Source organism: Equus quagga, chromosome 13 (assembly GCF_021613505.1).
Source record: "Equus quagga isolate Etosha38 chromosome 13, UCLA_HA_Equagga_1.0, whole genome shotgun sequence".
Classification (NCBI taxonomy): Eukaryota; Metazoa; Chordata; class Mammalia; order Perissodactyla; family Equidae; genus Equus; species Equus quagga.
This window is the reverse complement of record NC_060279.1, coordinates 88,777,083-88,797,269: the sequence shown is the minus strand read 5'-3', so window position 1 is coordinate 88,797,269 and position 20,187 is coordinate 88,777,083. Positions and strand designations below refer to the sequence as shown.

At 49.2% G+C, this 20,187-nt stretch overlaps 1 protein-coding gene across 1 annotated transcript; it reads right to left on the bottom strand.

The window, feature by feature from the left end:
- Positions 1-4,926: 4,926 nt before the first annotated feature.
- On the bottom strand, positions 4,927-19,384 carry LOC124251190 (zinc finger protein OZF-like). Its single transcript, XM_046683755.1, is given in 5 exon segments — positions 4,927-6,578; positions 6,580-7,831; positions 11,934-14,465; positions 15,283-15,370; positions 19,209-19,384. Coding segments are annotated over 2 exon segments (1,611 nt in total). The 5' UTR covers positions 7,627-7,831; positions 11,934-14,465; positions 15,283-15,370; positions 19,209-19,384; the 3' UTR covers positions 4,927-6,014.
- Positions 19,385-20,187: the final 803 nt, after the last annotated feature.

Below are 20,187 nucleotides of genomic sequence, written 5' to 3'. Positions count from 1 at the left end.
AGCTCAGCCAATGAGAAATGCTGCAGCTCAGCCAATGAGAAACACTGAAGCTCAGCCAATGAGAAATGCTGCAGCTCAGCCAATGAGAAACACTGCAGCTCAGCCAATGAGAAACCCCACAGCTCAGCCAATGAGAAGCCGGTTGCCACCCTGAACTGTTACTTTCCCCCAGTGGACTTTCCTTTAGAACAGCCCCTCCCTCTCCCCCTTTTTCGCAATAAAGGCAGCTCCCGTCCTTCTTCTCTGGATTTGCCTATGGTTCTCCATAGCATGCACATCCTGAATTGTAATTCTCTTGGCTATTCCTGAATAAACTCATTATGAAATAAAATAACAGGCAAATTCGCCTTTTAAGTTGACATGTCAAGTACCTGGCAATCTGGTCCTGGATCTCAGGTTGGCCTCCCACCAGGAGTTCGCTCCCCAGTGGGGAAGCCTTAGTCGGCAGCATCGCCGCAGCACGTGCCGCCCGTGTGCCATGCATGCCTCTGCGCCTGCGCAGATTCCCCGCTGAACTACATTTCCCAGATCCCCGCGGGATATAGGCTCCTCAGGGCCACCGTCCTCTGATGACAAAGGCGGAAGGAACCCAGGGGTCCAGGGCGGCCTCCACCTGGGCCTACGATCTCAGAGCTCCTTCTGGCTTCCGGAGGCGGAGTGGAGAAGAAGGCGGCCACACAGTTCCTTTCCTCTCGACCATCACAGGCTGTGTTCTGAAAGCTAACCGTCACCAGCATCCGTCTCCAGGGCAACGGACAACTCCGGAAACGACGAGTTTGTCTCCATGGCAACTGTCTGAGCGCTGGCGCTAGGCGAGGGCCCTGCTTAAAGGCGCTTTTAAGTAATAGGGATGCCCAACAGAACAGCGTGCTCAGCTCATGAAACTTAATGGAAAACTATGTTAGAGCACGAGGAAGGGAGGAAAACTGGGTAGGGCGGGACTGAAAGAGTTGATGTGAGGAAGGTTTCTCAGAGTAGGGGGCATTTTGAATAAGGCTTTGAGGGATGAGTAAGAGGTCTCAAGGAAGAGAAGAGGGAAAAAATAATGTCTTCTCTATCTGGCCAAAATTTCAAGTTGTATGACATAGATTCTTAACGAGGGGATGGGGAAACTACCATTCTCCAACCATGCAGGTGGGGATGGGGGTGGCTTCAGCCTTGAAATAAATCAGTAAGTCATTCGGTGACCATTTTCTGAGAACCTGCTGTTCCAGGCAGTGCTCTACGCCCTGGGGATGTGACGGTGAAAGACACACAGGGACCCTATTAGGGAGCCAGAGAGCAGGCAGTAACTAGCAGACATATAATAGGAAATTCTAAGTGCTATGCAGTAAACAGGGGCTGAGAGAGGAATGAAAGGGTGGCTGTGTGATCAGGAAATCTAATTATTTGAGAACATAAGTGTGAAATAAAAACCATATAAATTTCAAGGGAATTGTAAAGAAATATTAAGACATAGTGGCCAGAGCTTGCCCCACCTGTAGATTTCTCCTTCCTAGTGTCTGTGACGATCTGAGCTGGGGTTTTCTTTTCCTTGCTGCTGACAGCATCCTCGAGTTCCAGGATGAAGAGGATGACTGCCTTGTTTTTGCTCCTTTTGGCTGCTCGAGCTGGTAAACTTCTTGTTTGAGCTATTTTGAGTTGTTTTCTTTCACTTGAAACCCAAAACGTCCTTGGTAATACGGTCTGATCATTCTCCTTTAAAGGATAAGGAGACTGGATCAGACAGCAAGACAATGGCAAAGGGAGGATTCAAAATTAGGTTATTTTAGACTAAAAATCCGATCATTCTACATTAGTTCGTTAGTAAAGGTGGGGGTGAGTCTTCGAGAAGGGCGTGCACCGAATGTGCTGCAAAAGGCACGTGCATGGTGGAATATATTAGGATGAGAGACTGGAGGATGCTACGCTGCTGGCTTTGAAGATGGAGGAAGGGGCCACAGGCCAAGGAATACAGGTGGCCTCTAGAAACTGAGAATTCATACCATAAACCATAAAAAAGCAGGTGGAATCAAAATTTAATTGTTAAAAAGATCACAAAAGTGCTGGAATAAAATATAGGAGAACCTTTTTCATAATCTTGGGCATGAGAGAGGCCTTTTTTTGCATGATAGTAGATCCAAGAACTATAAAAGACAATACAAATAGATTTGAATACCTGAAAATTAAAAAATTCTGTATAGCAAAACGCACCAGAAACAAAATTGAAAGAGAAATAATAAACTGGGAGAAAATATTAGCACCATATATACCAAAGGGTTAATAGGAGTAATATATAAAGACTTGCTCCTATGAGTCAATATAAAGAGACAGCCCAATTAAAAATGGGCAAAATACATAAATAAGCAATTCAAAGAAGACAGAACGTCAGTAAACACATAAGATTATTAATCTCACTGTCGATAAGACATTTTTACTTATGACTAGAAATGTTTTTAAAAAGACTAATATTGAGTATTTGTGAAGGAAGTGGACGAACAGAGCAACAGTCACTCGTCTACATGTCTAAGCGTCGGGTAAATTGGTTCCTCCTTTTCTGGAGGATTACTTAGCAATGACCATCAAAATTTTAAACATGGACATTCTGTGATCCCACAGGTTTACTTGCAGGAATTCATCTCATGGAGATATTTTGCACGAGGGTCAAATCATAGATGTCCAGTGATGGGAAAGGAAGTGAAAACAACCTAAATATCCATTCAGAGAGACCCGTTAGAGAAATTCAAGAAACCCTAGCATGAAATATTATGCAGCTGTTAAAAACGACGATACATACATATGTACAATATATACACTTTTTGCATTGTCATGGGAAAATATCCACATTATACCAAGTGAAAAAAGTCATTTCTAAAATCATATGTGAGTTTATCCCCTACAAATTGTATACCGTATTTATGTGAAAATATACATACATATACAACCAGTTTCATTCATAAAAACGTAAAGGGAGGTTCATATTCACAGAAAAAAGTCTAGAATCTTTAGAATGAAGATTTATAGAGAGCCATGGCTTTCTTCATTTTTGTATAGTCTGAATTATTTACAATAAATGAGTATTTCTTCAACCATGAAAGAAGTTGCAGAAGATTAGAAAAAATACCTGGCAAAGACTTTTAAACATGGTCATAGGGACCACGGATGATGTCGGCGAGATGCAGCCCCATCCACTGCCAGTCGGACCGCCAACTGACACCGAACTTCTGGGAAGCCACCGGCCACGGGCACAGGGTCACTGAACAATTCTCCCTTTGACCCCACGACCTCCCTACCAGGATTTCACATGGGGATGCTCAGTGGCTCAGCCTAAGACGTCAGTAGAAGGGATGCTCATAAAAGTCAAAACCTAGAAGCAACCAAAATGTCCAACAGGGGCCTGGCCAGTACGTTGTTTGTATAAACACAAACTTTGCAAAGCGCCCAAACACCTGGTTGTTAAAGATGATTTAATGACATAGGTATTTAATAATATGGGTGTAGTGATATGAGCGAATCATGATACTTAATGATGGAGGCCCATGACGTAAAGCTAAGTAGACATAGAAGTGCGCTTACACAGTATACTCAGTAGGCCCCAGATTTAGTAAAGCATATATAATATTATATATTGAGTTTTAAAAATAGCAGAAGTGGAGTAAAAATGTTCAGTCATCTCTGGGTAGCCCTGGACTTTGGGTGAAATCATCTGGATTTCTGGGGTCGTCTAAATTTTCTATAAGAAGCATGTGTTGGTTTTTATAATAAGATGATAAACATTATTTTAAGAAGGAAAGGTTAGATGTGGAACGTGTTCAATCCCCATAAAAGTTCAGAGCGGGGCCTCTGGGGCCCGATGACAGGGGCTTGAACCCAGGCTCCACGAGCTCACAGCTGTGGGACTTTGGCCACTTCATCTCTCTGTGCCTCAGTGTCCTCACCTGTGAAATGGGGCCACACAGCCCGGAACACGTGGGGTCGCTGGAAGAATGGAAGGAGCTCATCCACACCAAGGGCTTAGAACAGGAACTGGCACACAGTTACTGAAAGCACTAGCCATTTTGTATGTTTGGTGGGAAAAAATTATATGATTGATGTTCAGTGGTGGTAAAAATATAGCGGGACAGTGGTCCTTAGGCCCAGCTTGTGCCAGGTGGATTAGGTTCGGTCCCTTTGGAAAGCAATCTGACTTGTCTTAGGAATCAGGGAAAGGGCTGGAGTCTTGATTATGTTATTCCCATGCTGGGAATTACACTTAGAGAAATAATTCCCCCAAAGAAATAATCCCCCCCCCAAAGTAAGCATGGAAATGCTCATTATAACATTATCCATAATTGGGGGAGAAACTGGTGAACAACCCATGACAATCACGGGCTCAGAACAAACCCTAAATGGGGGAGTGGATTTGTAAATTATTCTCCACCCACCAACGAAATCTCATGAGCTCTAATCATGATGAGTATGTAGTGTATGTGGTGACAAAGGACAATGCTGACGGTATAATGAGGGCAAAACGGAGCAGCCAAAATTGTTTCTACGCTCCGATTACAATTAAAAAATTACATTTATTTTGAAATGCTACTTGGAAGGAAATAGGAAAAAAATCAGAACAATATGACTTCTGAGGGTGGCCAAGCTGTAGGTGAGTATATGGTTGCTTTTTTTTTTTTCCTGAGGAAGATTAGCCCTGAGCTAACGTCTGCTGCCAATCCTCCTCTTTTTGCTGAGGAAGACTGGCCCTGAGCTAACATCCGTGCCCATCTTCCTCCACTTTATACGTGGGACACCTACCACAGCATGGCTTGATGAGCAGTGCCGTGTCCACACCCGGGATCCAAACCAGCGAACCCAAGGCCGCCGAAGTGGAACGTGCGAACTTAACTGCTGTGGTACCGGGCTGGGCCCTGGGTTTTGTTTTTTGATCCAAATTTTTCAACATTGAAAAATAAAGATATGGAATACAGAGTAAAACAAAACCAGAAAGAAATACACCCAAAAATGACTGGGCTGTGGGATTATGGGGAATTAGTATTTTAGTTCATACTTCTCTACACTTTCCAAATTATCCTTTGCAACGAGCACGTTATTTTACTTAAAATTTTTTTCCCGTTATAAACACATGCATATTGTTTTTATAATAAAAAATAAATGCTACATTAAAAAATATGAGGTCTTATTATGTGTGCTCCCTTTGGGCACAAATAAAATCAGAAAATGATGCATAATAGGGCAACTGCTTTGTAAAACACAAATTCTGGAAATGGAAAAGACAGGGACAACAGGACATAAAAAATGGCTGTAAATGTGTGAAAAATAGTCAGTGTTTAAGCCAACTGCAGATTCTGCCATGAAATTTGTAGCTTCAAGTCATAAAGGAAACTAAAATCGTCCAGCAGTCGTGTTCAGGGACACATATTTGAGACTGTTTCTCCAAAGGGTTAATCTTCCCAGCTGTGTTTTTTTTTTCTTGAATTTTCAGGCTCCAATTTAATGAATGATCAATACATTTAAAAAGCTCAGAGAGGCCTTATTAAAGATCTCAGATGAAGTTGCATCGCATTTAGATCACCCCTAAGTACCGCTATCTTGGGACAATGTCAGGATGAGAAACAGGGAGGAAGCTCCTAAAATGAGCAGAAGCTGTCCCAGCTGGTGAGACATCACACCGGCCTCCTTCTGGGAGATAAAGAAACCAACTTTCTCAATATACGAGGTTAGGGTTCCTCTCTGGGAGGAAGTTACTAGTGCCAATGAAGCCAGACCTGAACCCAGCAGTGGCACGGGAAGTCTGTTATGGTCCCAGGCCTTCTAGTCAGCGTGAATTCTCTGATGATCAGCGAGCTCTGAGCTCCAGGCAGAGGGTTGCTCAGAATCATTGCAGATGCAGGCATTGTACACGGTGTGAAGTCTCTGATGTTTAGCCAGGTGTGAACCCCAGTGGAAATCCTCCCCAACAAGCATTTGCCAGCCGTGTGGACTTTCTGGTGTTGAATAAGGTCTGAAATCTGGGTACAGGTATTCCCACAGTTGTTGCATTTTTAGGGCTTCTCCCCGGTGTGAACCCTCTGATGCTGAACAAGGTGGAGACTCTGGTTGAAGGCTTTGCCACCCTCCTCACAGGCGTACGGCTTCTTGCCGGTGTGAATTCTCTGATGCTGAGTGAGGGACGAGCTGAGACGGACCGTCTTCCCACACTCTTTACACTTATAGGGTTTCTCGCCCGTGTGGACTTTCTGGTGCTCGACGAGGTGGGTGCTCCAGCTGAAGGCTTTCCCACACTCACTGCATCTGTACGGCTTCTCTCTGGTGTGAATCCTCTGGTGTCGAATGAGGTGGGAAATCTGGATGTAGGCCTTCCCGCAAACTTGACACTTATAGGGCTTCTTGCCGATGTGAATCCTCTGGTGGCGCGTAAGCGACGAGTTCTGGCTGAAGGTTTTCCCACACTCGTTGCATTTGTAGGGCTTCTCGCTGGTGCGAATTGTCTGGTGTTGCGTAAATGATGACGTATGACCAAAGGCCTTTCCGCACTCATTACATACATAGGGCTTTTCGCCCATGTGAACGCTCTGGTGCCTCATGAGGTGGGAAATCTGCGTGTAAGGCCTTCCCACACGTGTTACACACATAGGGCTTCTCACCCGTGTGAATCCTCTGATGCTGCGTGAGGGACGAGCTCTGGCTGAAGGCTTTGCCACACTCGGAGCACTCATAGGGTTTTTCTCCAGTGTGAACTCGCTGATGCTGTGTGAGCGATGAGTTGTGGCTGAAGGTCTTCCTGCACTCATTACATTTGTAGGGTTTCTCCCCGGTGTGGGTGGTCTGGTGCTGAGTGAGGGAGGAAGTGTGGCAGAAAGCTTTCCCACACTCACCACATCGATAGGGCTTCTCGCCCATGTGGATTTTCCGGTGGCGGGTGAAGTGGGACACCTGCGAGTAGAACTTCCCACACTGGTGGCACCTGTAGGGCTTCTCCCCCGTGTGGCATCGCTGGTGTTTGATGAGGGAGGAGCTCTGGGTGAAGGCCTTCCCGCATTCCTTGCATCGGTACGGTTTCTTTCCCATGTGGATCCTCTGATGCTCGGTGAGTGACGAGCTCTGAGTAAAGGTCTTGCCGCACTCCCTGCACGCGTAGGGCTTCTCCCCCGTGTGGATGATGTGGTGCTGGATGAAGTACGAGCTCTTGCTGAACGCCTTCCCGCAGTTGTCGCACTTGTAGGGTTTCTCCCTGGTGTGAGTCCTCTGCTGTAGGATATAGTCTGAGTGGTAACTGAAGCCTTTCCCACACTCCGTGCAGTTAAATGGATTCTTTCCTACGAAGGTCCTTTGGCGTTTCAGGCTCTTCCATGGCCCATTCCAATTCTGGGGCCTCTCTCCCCCAGGCGCTCTCTGCTTCCTGATGAAGCCTGAGGTCCGCCAGAAGCTTCTCCCAAGTTCGTTCCGGCCGAGGCCTCTCTCCCCGCAGATGTTTTCCTTGGGGGCAGCAAAGGCACCCCTCACAGGCCTCACCTGTTTTCCCTGGTCCTCCCGTCGACGGCCACACGTCCAGGATTCCCCCAACTTGGCATCTCCAAGCACAGCCCTTAAAATGCCCTCCATTTTCCCCCCTGGGGAGGCTGCCTCTTCAGAAACGCTCTTTTTCGGAAGCATCTCCTGAGTAGCTGCAGAGCTTGCCTCCAAATCGGAAAGAAATGGAAAATATGAATATCGTCCGTTTCAGGACAAAGGAAGCTGATTATTTAGAACTGACATTGGGAAACTCAAAAAGAAAAGTTTCAAAGTTTATGCTGCTATTTCAAAATGCACAAGGTAGATAGATTCACGTGGTGACATGAAAAGATGGCCAAGATAGAGTCTAAGAATGAAAAGAACCAAGTTGCAAAACCGTTGATATGCACCGTGGTTTGTTAGCAGTAATATATAATACATTTTGACAAATCAATACGAAAAAGAGAAACAATCTAATAAAATAGTGAAGCCAGGGGCTGGCCCAGCGGTGCACTGGTTGAGTTCACACGTCCTGCTTTGGGGGCCCAGGGTTCACTGGGGGATAGGAAGTGACGGCTGAAGGGTACAGGGTTTCTTTGGGGAGTAATGAGAATGCTTTGGAATGGATCGTGGTAATGGGGGCACAATTCAGTGAACAGACTGAAAAACACGGAATTGTACACTTTAAACGGTGAATTGTGTGGTAAGTGAATTACATCTCAATAAAACCATTAAATAAATAAGATTAGAGGGAAATTTCCCTTTCTACATTACACATTTGAAATGTTTTATTCATTATAAATATTGAAAACTAACAGTAAGTTTTTCCTAGGTGATTACAGTGAAAAGGAAATATTTCTCCTTCCCTTGTTCCTACACTGTTTCTAATTGTGAATCTCTCTAGAGATTTTCCATAAATTTATGTGTGTGGGAATGTATGTGTGCATATGTGTGGTGTGGTGGTGGGTTTTAAATTTATTATTTACTTTTTTTATTTTGGTAAAATATACATAACATAAAATGGACCATTTAAACCTTTTTTTTTTTTTTCCTGAGGAATATTTGCCCTGAGCTAACATCTGTTGCTGATCTTCCTCTGTTTTGTATGTGTGTTGCCACCACAGTGTAGTCACTGAAAAGTGGTGTAGGTCTGTGCCCGGGAACTGAATCTGGGCCACTGAAGTGGAGCCTAACTTAACCACTAGGCCACCAGGGCTGGCCCCCATTTAAACTGCTTTTTTTAAGTATGCTTTTTTTGGTGAGGAAGATTGGCCCTGAGCTAACATCTGCTGCCAATCTTCCTCTTTTTTTCCCTCCCCAAAGCCCCAGTACATAGTTGTATATCCTAGTTGTAGGTCCTTCTAGTTCTTCTGTGTGGGATGTCGCCTCAGCGTGGCTTGATGAGCAGTGCCATGTCTGCACCCAGGATCCAAACTGGTGAACCCCGGGCCACTGAAGCAGAGCGTGAGAACTTAACCACTCGGCCACGGGGCCGGCCCCCGTTTAAACCATTTTTAAGTGTACAGTCCAGCTGCATGAGTACATTACATTGTCGTGCAACCATCACCACTGTTCATCTCTAGAACTTTTTCATCTTCCCAAACTGAAACCCTGTCCTCATTAAACAATTAAGGCCCCATTCCCCCTCCCCCAAGGCTGTGACAACCACCATTCTACTTTGTCTTAACAAATTTGCCTCCTTTGGGGACCTCATGTACGTGGAATTGTATAATATTAGTCCTTTGGGGTCTGGCTTATTTCACTTAGCATAATGTCTCCACGGTTCATCTATGTTATTATTTACTTTTGTAATTAAAAAAGTACACACAACTAGAAGGACCCTCAACTAAAATATACAACTATGTACTGGGGGAATTTGGGGAGAAAAAGCAGAAAAAATAAATAAAATATTTAAAAAATGCAGTAAAGATATTGGAGTGAAAATTCTTGAAGGAACTACATTAAGATTTTAAAAGTGAATTTTTTAGAGATAAGCAGGATTATTGGGGGATTTTCACTTCCTGCTTTATTCTTATTGAGATTTTCAAAGTGTCTATGAAGAACACATATAACTTTTATTTGATCAAAAGATATCCACAAATATCTAATGTATATGAAACTTTAATGGCACAATCTTGCAATTTGGAGAAAGGGAGATGTAGACAGGAGATGATGAACGGGAAACAAAACCATTTGGAATTTGTTGAAGGGGACTGACTTTTCGATGCTGGTAGATTTGTTCACGGGATGCCCATTAATCACGTAATTGTTATGTGCCAACCACAGTGCTGGGGGTGGGTGACTGTGCTGAGCCAGACCTCTGACCCTTGCCCTCAGAGAGGGGCAGGGGCGGGCTCCTACTCAGACATTTTGGACATTTCTTCCTTCTCTCCTCAGCATCCCTGCCTTTGCAGAACCACGGCTCCCCTTTCCTGCAGTCGTGGTGGGGCTGTTAACGTCAGTCTCCCCCATCCCCACCTCAGGAGCGGGCACGAGACCCAGGCTGGCCAATCAGAATAGCCCGTCCCCCAGGTCAATTATAATTGGTTCAAGATCCAAGCACAGCCAATCAGAGTCTTCCCTGAGATGGGTATATGGTGTTGCTAGGCAGAATAGAAGGTTGAGACTATGGGCAGCCATACCGAGCACCACTTGGAAAGGCCTGAAGATGGACTGAAGCTAGAAACGGGTGGAATCAACATGTGGGGGAGGGAAGGGGAGAGAGACAGAGCGAGCCCATTCACGGGCTGAGATCCATATGCCTGAAGTCGTCCCACTTATACGGGTCCAAAAAAATCTAATTTTGCTTAAGCTATTTTGATTTTTTTTACATGCGAGTCCTGATTAATACATCAGGTAATTCAGTAATAGTAACAGAATACTAATAATAATTATTGCAAAAAGTAATATTCATTAAATGCTTCCTATGTGCCAGGCACTGTTCTATCTATTAACTAATTTAGCCTCCCCTCAAAATTCAACGAGGTGGGTAGTATTAGTGTCCCCACTTGACAGATAAGGAAATAGAGGCACTGAGAGGTTAAGCCACTTACCCACAGTCACACAGCCTGTCAGTGGCAGAGCTGGGGTTTGAACTCAGAGAGTCTGGCTCCAGGGCCCACACTCTTAATCACAACATGAGCAAGTGCAGTAACGGCAGCTCAAGCAAGGAGCTGTGAGAACACCCAGAAGGGGCAGGTCGCTCAGCCTGGGAGTCAGCGAGGGCCTCCTGGAGGAGGTGAGCTGTAACTTTCATCTTGAGGAACATGAAGGTGTTCACCAGGCAGACAAAGCAGGGAAGGGTGTTCCAGGCAGAGGGAACAGAATGTGCAAAGCCCCAAAGGTGGGAATACACATTCAAGTTCAGGTAGGGACAGGTGCTTCCATGAGGTCAGGGCATGGGGTACAACCACAGGCGGATGGTGATGAGAGATGAGGACACACAGGGCCCCGAGTGCCAGGCTTAGGGGCCAGGTGTTCGACTCAGGGGCACTGGGGAGCCATGGGAGGGCTGTGAGCAGGGGAGGGACAGTATCAGCTCTTGGCGAGGGAAGACCCCTCCGGGGCTGTGTGTGAGATGAACTGGAGGGCTTAAGATTGGAGGCTGAGGGGCCAGGGAGGAGATTGGGGTGAGAGGCCAGGTGAGGGAAGCTGAGGCCTGAGCCCAGACTGCAGGGGAGAGAGGAGGGCACTGGGCGAAGTTATGGGCAGGAGGGGTGGGACTGGGGACTGACAGGCTGTGGTGGGTGACGGGGAAGGAGGGCGCAAGGTGTGGCCCCACAACAGGGTGGACAGTGGCAGAAACAAAGATGCTTCCACCCCCTCCTCTGATGCAGCTCGGGGGTGAGTGGGGGCAAAACTCTGGCTTCTTCCTGTCCCCCAACAGGTCAGGCCAGGCACTGCTGCTGGGTCTTTACACAGACGATTCCCATAGAATAATCCTAACAATAACCGTCACAGCCTATTCTGACCCATTCTGTCACTGTGTGCCAGGTGCTGGGCCACACTCTGCATGTGTCAACTCATTTATTCCTCCCAAGGAATACTGTACGATTATTGTCACCATTTTGCAGATGGGAAACTTGAGGGACAGAGGGGCTAAATATTTTGCCTGAAGGTCACAGAGCCAGGAAGTAGTGGAGCTGGGATTTGAACACAGAACTCATGATTATGGCCCATATGTCACCCTGCCCCCCCCCCTTTTTTTTTGGTGAGGAAGATTGACTCTGAGCTAACATCTGTGCCAATCTTCCTCTATCTTGTATGTGGGACGCTGCCACAGCGTGGTTTGATGAGTGGTGTGTAGGTTCGCACCCGGGATCCGAACCCGCAAACTCTGGGCCACCGAAGTGGAGTGTGCGAACCTAACCACTATGCCACTGGGCTGGCCCCTGCCTCATTCTTGACATGTCTGATCATGACAGATGGGGTGGGAGGATGGCTTGCACCCGCTGGACAGCCTCACCCACCTGGACGGGTAACTCGCCGGGCTTCTCTCTCCTCCATCCTGGGCTCCTCCCCTCGCTCCAGACGGAAGATCATATCCGGTTTGGACCCGGGAAGCCCTCCCCGTGGAAAAGACACGAGACTTGGCTGTGGGTGCCATGGTCACAGGGAGGCCTCAGGGCCGGGCCCCAGGCCCCGGATCTGCAGGAGGGATGCATACGTTGGGCACCTAATGTTTAGAGGTTCTAGTGGTCAACAACAGACTCATTTATTGAGCACCTACTGCATACCTGCCATCCCTGTTGAAGGCTCTTACTCTGAGCTGTTCAAGTTGAGTGTGAAATACACACCCCATTTCAAAGACCTAATCTGCAAAAAAGTGTAAAATATCTTCTTCGCTGTAATAATTTGTATACTGGTTATGATTTCGACATGTGCCCAGATGACCGTATTTCGGATCCATCGGGTGAAACAATATACTACTAAAATTAATTTCATCTGCTTCTTTTTACTTTTTTCAGTCCGCTGTCTTCAAGATCACTAATTTCCCTCTTCCTATAGTAGGTTGAACAGCGGCTCCCCCAAATTACGTCCACAGGAGCCTCAGAATGTGGCCTCATTTGGAAACAGTGGCTTTGCAGATGTAACGAGTTAAGATGAGGCCCTACGGGGGGACGGAGAGACCTAAAGCCAGCGGCTGGTGTCCCCATAAGAGGAGAGACACACACACGTGGAGGGAAACAGGCCACGTGAAGCTGGAGGCGGAGAGTGGGGCAAACGCAGGGACACGAGGGTAGGAAGGGCCGGGAGAGCCAGTGCCCGGGGCTGGCCTGGTGCCCGGGTGGGCGGAGGATGGTCCTGAGATGGGGGACCCGGAGGAGGAGTGGGTCTGGGGGGACATGGAGAGCCCGGTGGGCACAGGGAGTCTGGGGGCCGGGACCTCCCCAGGGAGGGGTCCTGGAGGCCACCAGCTGCACAAAGTCGGAGCTCAGGGGACAGACTGGAGGGACCTCATTCTGTACGTGCAAGTTGTGCAGAAAAAGGGCAACGCGGCAGGCTGGCTGCTGTCCTCGGAGGGGCCTGCCCACAAGGTGGCCCTTGGCTGGCGGCTGCGAACCCAGATTTCGGGAGGGTTCCAGCATTCTCTGACCAGTAAGAGGGCCTCCCTGTGCCCAACCTGTTAAGCTGAGCCCCCGCTTTCTTTGGGGGATCTGCAATTTTGGTACGTGCCAGGCAGAGGGGCCTATGGGACCAGCCCCTGTCAAACCCTGGGTGCCGGGTCTCTAACAAGTGTCCCCGGTTGACATTTCCCATGTGTGGTCACACCTCCACGTGGGGGAAATCGGGCCGGCCTGTGTGACTCCACGGGGAGAGGACTCTGGAAGCGGGCCTGGTCTCCCCGACTTCACCCCGTGCGTCCCATCCCTCTACCAACTTCTCCGTGTCCCTTTGCTGTGATGAATCCGGGGGTGAGGACGATGACACGCTGAGGCCAGTGGGTCCTCCCAGTGGATCACGGAGCCTGGGAGCAGCCTTGGGGACAGCCGTGGTTTACAGGGAAAGGGAGGGACAGAGGAGCCGGAGAAAGGGATTGAGAAGGAAGAGATGGAGCGAGAAGGAGACAGACCCAAAAGGAGGCTGGAGGGGGGTCCGGGGAGAGGACAAGGCCTGAGCGGGGCGGGGCTGTGGGCACAGAGAGTCGGGGGCTGTCAGGGAGGGCAGGGGAGGCTGAGGATGGTGCCCGGGGGTCTGGTCCAACCAATCTGGGGGATGCGGAGCCAACCAGAGATGGGGAGCAGAGGAGCAGAAGGAGCAGGTCAGCGTGGAGACGTGAGCGCAGAGTGAGTGTGGGGAACGTGAGGGGCCTCGCGGGGGGTCAGGACGCGGGCGGGTGGACAAGTGTAGGACTCGAGGCACCTTTGGGGAACAGCATGTATGCGCTTTGGGGAGAAGATTCCAACATGGAGCCTGTTGACTGGGTACATCGGGGGCTCTTGGAGCCTGAGAAGAGGGCGGGGTCACAGGTGGAAGATGGTGGGGACGAGCAGGGGACTCGGGGCTCAGGGACGCTGAGACAGAGACACAGACAGAGGCCACTCGGGAGGGACCGGCGAGAGGAGCAGAGAGGGCACCACGGGGACCCCCAGGGAAGGCCCACCGTCCAGCAGCGGGTGGGCACAACAGAGATGAGGGCAGGGGGCGGGGCGTCACCCCGTGAGAGAAGGTTCTGGTAGGTCTCCAGCATCACGTCCCGGTACAGCTCCCTCTGGCCAGGCCCCAGCCAGCCCCACTCCTCCAGGGTGAAGTCCACGGCCACGTCCTTGAAAGTCACTGATTCCCGCAAGGGCCAATTTGACACGGTGGAGGGGCACCTTCTGTCAGAAGTCTGGGGGTGGAGAGGTCATGGGTCAAGAGCCTCACACTTTAAGCTAGAACATTCTGACTCGGCAGATTTGGAACGACTGAATCAAACCGGATGTCGAGGACAGCACCTTGGTAGAAAGGAGAACAAGGCTCCGTTTTCACACAACTCTTTACCGCCATCTGTTGGAAAACTGTTATAATAAACCAATTCTTTTAGTGTATGACCATTTGCTGCCATCTGCGTGAAAACTGCCATAATAAATATACCAACATATGAGGTAGAAAGTATAAATCAGCCACAGAGATGAGGCACCCTTGTGCAGTGCGTAACCGACACAGCTGTATGTGACAGCCCTAAGAAACACCTTTTTTTTTTTTTTTTTTGGTGAGGAAGATTGGCCCTGAGCAAACATCTGTTACCAATCTTCCTCTTTTTGCTTGAGGAAGATTGTCACCGAACTAACATCTGTGTCAATCTTCCTCTATTTTGTATGTGGGATGTCGCCACAGCCTGGCTTGATGAGCAGCATGTAGGTCCGTGCCCGGGATCCAAACCTGTGAACCCCACGCCGCTGAAGCAGAGTGTGTGAACTTAACCACTACGCCACTGGGCCAGCCCCAAGAAACACTTTTTAAAAAGCTATCAAGCCATTGTGTGCCAGAGCTATTATGAAATTGCACCCCATCCCAGACCCCAACCCTGATCCCAACGCCCATTCCTGACTCCAAAGATAAAGTTTGGGGTGAAGCAAAGCCGTCCACTTCCCACTTCGCCGAGTAACCAAAAGGCTGCTGGACGATAGATGACTGACTTTTAGACCGCATCACCATGTCCCAGCTTGGAGCATCCTGCCCCCTTCCCACCTGTCCCCTCTCATCCCTGCACCTCCCAGCCCCAGAGGTCCTCCCACCACAGCCTCTCTCCCAGTATCGGGAGGGGCAGAAGGTCTTCAGGCCACAGGCAGAGACGGGGATGGTCATCCCAGGGCAGAGGGAGCCAAGACTCACCTGGTCCTCGGCCGTCAGGGTCCTGGTGGCCATTGCTGGGTCCCGGCATGCACCTCCAGGAGAATGGCCCAGGCCTGAGTCTGCAGAGCTGGAGGAGGAGCCCGGAGCAGAGAGCGGTCAGTTCTGGCCCAGACAGGCACACACTTTGCCACAGACGCCTGGTGACAGTGGGGGCCCTGGTCTCCTCGTGACGGGGGTGCTGCCTGAGGCCCCCGTCCTGTAACAGCCACCACTAGCAATCAAAAGGTTCAGGGCCGGCCCGGTGGCACAGCGGTTAAGTGCACACGTTCGCTTTGGCGGCCCGGGGTTCGCTGGTTCGGGTCCCGGGTGCGAACATGGCACCACTTGGCAAGCCATGCTGTGGTAGGCGTCCCACATAGAAAGTAGAGGAAGATGGCATGGATGTGAGCTCAGGGCCAGTCTTCCTCAGCAAAAACAGGAGGATTGGCAGCAGTTAGCTCAGGGCTAATCTTCCTCAAAAAAAAAAAAGGTTCAGCTCACTGCACCGCCCCCCCCCCCCAACAGCTCTCGGAAAGGCAACTACAGTTGTCCCCAGATGGGGAAACTGAGGCACAAGAGGTCGAAGCCCTTGCTCAAGGTCATAGAGATAGCAAGTGTCAGAGAGGAATTGAACCCAGAAGTCTGGCCTCGGAGCCAACCCCTCTTATTTTTCTTATAATTTTTTTTATTGTGGTAAAATACACACAACATCAAATATACCATTTTAACCGCTTACAAGTGTACGATTCAGTGGCATTTGGGACATTCTCAGTGTGGCGCAGCCATCCCTACTATCTAGTTCTAGAACATTTTCATCATCACCCTAAAAGGAACCCTGTCCCATTAACCAGTCACCCCCAAATCTGCCTGTCCCCCCGCCCCACGCCAGCCCCTCATAACCACTCATCTTCCTGTCTCAATGGAGGTGCCCATTCTGGACATTCCATATAAATGGACTCCTACAGCAGATGGCCTGTGTGTCTGGCTTCTTTCACTTTGCATAACGTGTGCAAGGTTTACCCATGTTACAGCGCGTATCCCTGCTTCATTCCTTTTCACGGCTGAATAATATGCCACTGTGTGGATGGACCACATTTTGCAGAGTTCTTTCAATCTGTCTTATAAACCCTATTTAAGGATCCTGGACTCTTGCTTAAGATGTTGGAATAAAGTTTAAGCATCCCTTGCGGAGAGAAGGGAACCCTTGTTGACTGCCGGTGGGAGTGCAAACTGGGGCAGCCACTGTGGAAATCAGTATGGCGATTCCTCAAAAAATTAGGACTGGATCTACCATATGATCCAGCTATTCCACTGCTGGGTATTTATCCAAAGAATGTGAAAACACGAATGCGTAAAGATCCATGCACCCCTATGTTCATTGCAGCATTATTCACAATAGCCAAGACTTGGAAGCCACGTAGGTGCCCATCAAGGGATGAATGGATAAAGACGATGTGGTATTTATACACAACGGAATACTACTCAGCCATAAGAAACGATGACATCCGGCCATTTGTGACAACATGGATGGACCTTGAGGGTATTATGCTGAGTGAAATAAGTCAGAGGGAGAAAGCCAAATACCATATGATCTCACTCATAAGTAGAAGATAAAAACAACGACAAACAAACACAGAGAGACAGAGATTGGACTGGTGGTTACCAGAGGGGAAGGGGGGAGGGTGGAAGGGGTGACAGGCACATGTGTGGTGATGCGTTATAATTAGACTTTGGGTGGTGAACATGATGTCATCCACACAGAAAACGAAATATAATGATGTCCACCTGAAAATTACATAGTGCAATAAACCAATGTTACCCCAATAAAAAAAAATTTAAACAAAAATGTTGAGCGTCCCTGTCAAAGAGAAGTTGGTGTTCAGACTGTGGTCACCCCCGTTCATTCATCGAACACCTCTGAGCCCCCTGTGAGTGACAGGCTCCATGCTGGGTTCTTGTAGCCGCCCCTGACACAGGAAGGGTTAATAATCACTGGAAAAGGCTTGCCAACAAACTGTGACCCGGACGTGAGAAGGCCGGTTAGCCAAAGACGGGTAAGATCTCCAGGGGGAGGCAACCTAAGCCAGACACGGCCACCCAGGGGCACAGACGGAGACACGATATCGGGAGCAGGAGGGGCCGTTGCCTAGGAGGCCTTGCATGCTCTGAGATAAAATATACGAGCACAGCGATAACATGATAATATCAAAACAGAGGCCAAGGGAGGGCTCCTTGAGAAATCACTAAGAATTCTTGGCATCTGCTAATTACATTGTCCAGAACACCTGTGTATGTTTAACAGATAAGCTATGTATATACTGAAACGCTGGTTCTAATAAACTCAGAGTGGCCATCAGCCCTCTGCGCATCTATCCTGGTATGTACATTGAATCACAACACCAACAGGTGGGCCCTAAATGTAACCACAAGAGTCCTTATAAGAGGCAGGCAGAGGGATATCTGACATGGAGGGGAAGGCCATGTGACAGAAAAAGAGAAGCAGAGTCAGAGAGAGGACACTGCCAAGGGAGGCAGGTGGTTCTAGAAGCTGGAAAAGGCCAGGAAAGGAATTCTCCCCTGGAGCCTCGGGAGGGAGCACGGCTCTGCTTGACTTCAGCCCAGTGAGACCCATCTCAGACTCCCACCCTCCAGAACTGCGAGGGAGCACAGTGTTCTCTTACAAAAACCGTGCTGTTTGAAGCCACTGAGTTTGCAGTAATTTGTTACAGCAGCAACGGGAAACCAGTCCAGAAATAAAGACTCAGGGCTTCACACGTGTTTCCAGGCCAACAGCCACACGCACACCCAGGTACACAGGAAGGCACGCCCCTGAAGGCCGAAACCAGCGGGGGGCATTTTGATGGGGCAATGAGGAACAGAGTCTTAACCAGCTCCCCAAAGTCACTTACAGTTACCAAAAGAAGAGGGAGAAACCTGACAGGCACCACCTTGGCCAAGTGATCCAGGTTGACGTGACCAGTGATGGCCAAACAGACCTCACAGGCTCCTGATCTGATGAGAAGGTCAGAGCATCACTCCTAAAGCATTTCTTCTTTACTTTTTTTGGTGAGGAAGATTGGCCCTGAGCTAACATCTGTGCCAATCTTCCTCTGTTTTGTATATGGGACGCCACCACAGCATGGCTTGATGAGCGGTGTGTAGGTCTGTGCCCAGGATCTCAACCCAAGAACTCCCAACCCCCAAAGAGGAACGTGCAAACTTAACCCACTACACCACCGGGTTGGCCCCCTAAAGCATTGCTACCAAAAAACCCCCTAAATCTAATCATGAGGAAACATCGAGCAAATCCAAAGTGTGGGACATTCCAGAAGGACACCGTCTGCAAAATTCAGAATTGCCAAGATCACGAAAGTCAAAGAAAGACCAAAGAACTCTTCCAGGCTACCGGAGATGAAAGAGACCTGACAACTCAAGCAGTGCGTGACATGGGATTTTCTTTTGCCATTGAGGACATTTTTGGGACTATTAGCAAAACTTGCAGAAGGTCTGTAGATGAGCTCATAGCATTGTATCGATGTGAATTTCCTGATGTGATCATGGCGCTATGGTTTTGAAAGAAAATGATCTTGTTTTTAGAAAAAGCAGAGACTCCCGTGGGGCAGGGGTCGTGCAGAGACCCAGAGAGGGGAGGACAGAGACACGGGGAGGTGGAGAGAGACATACAGAGATAGGAGAGCAGAGACCCAGAGAGAGAGAGAGGGAGACAGAACGGAGGTTGGGGTGGTGGGGGCAGATCAGAGAAATGAGAGACCCAGAGGGAGGAGAACAGATGCTCAGCATAAGGAGGACCGGGACCGAGGGCGTGGCTGTGCAGGGTACGCTGGGGCCCTCGGTCGGACATCCCCGGGTGGGATCCCAGGCGACCACTTATCAGCACTGTGACCCGGGAGAGTCTGTTTCTTCACCTGCGAATGAGGAAAGGTACCTCCTCGGGGAGATCGCAGGGGTCCCGCGATCGGCCGCACTCCCGGCAAACAGCAGGCGCCCAATTCCTGCGCGCGGAGATCGTCCGACCCGCGAGGACCGCAGGAGGACACCGGGGCAGCGTCGCGAAGGACAGCAGGGGGCGAGGCACTGCCCACAGCGCCCTTCCCCCTCCCACCTGAGAAGGAGGCGGACCCGCCCCCTGAGCGCCCGCCTCCCTGGGCCGGCTCGCACCCACCCGCTTCCGCCCGGGTCCGCCAGATCGGGACTCACCTGTGCGTCCCCCGCGGGATGCGCAGGGCTGCCGAGCCTTCCTTCCCTGGTGGGCCGCTGACTGCGCCTGCGCGGTCGCCCTCTGTGAACTAGAAGTCTTGGTACGTACTTTAAACTCGGCTTCGCAACTGGACTACATTTCCCAGAAACCATTGCGGTCCGCGCTCCTCCCGGCGGAACCCTGAAGCAGGGGAATGCTGGGAAATGGAGTCTGGGAGTAGGCTGTGGGGCGCGGCAAAGAATGCTCTAAATGCAGAGCGGCTTTGCAGCTGGAGGAAATATGGTGTTTGGGAAATGTCTGGCTGTATTGACACCGCGAATATTCCCACTCTAGCCAGAGTGTTTTTCATTGCTTTCCACGGGAGGCGACGTCATAGTCCATTTAACCCAACTAACCCAAATTTCTCTCAGGTCTTCAGGACACATGTGAGGAGGCCCCACCTAAACTGATGGTGAATGCATCTAGGCTCGTCACTTAATCCTCAATTTCCCCGGGCATCCGCCTTCCTGTTTGCCTGAGTTTCACCTATCACCTCTTAAAGGGTAGTGTGGTAGAGGAACTAGACCCCTATAGTGAGAGCTGAGAGGTGTATGTCCAGAAATGCAAGGATGGTTTAATATTAGGCTATTATATAATTTGCTTACTGATATATCAGAATAATACAATCACGTGCATAGATGTGAAAA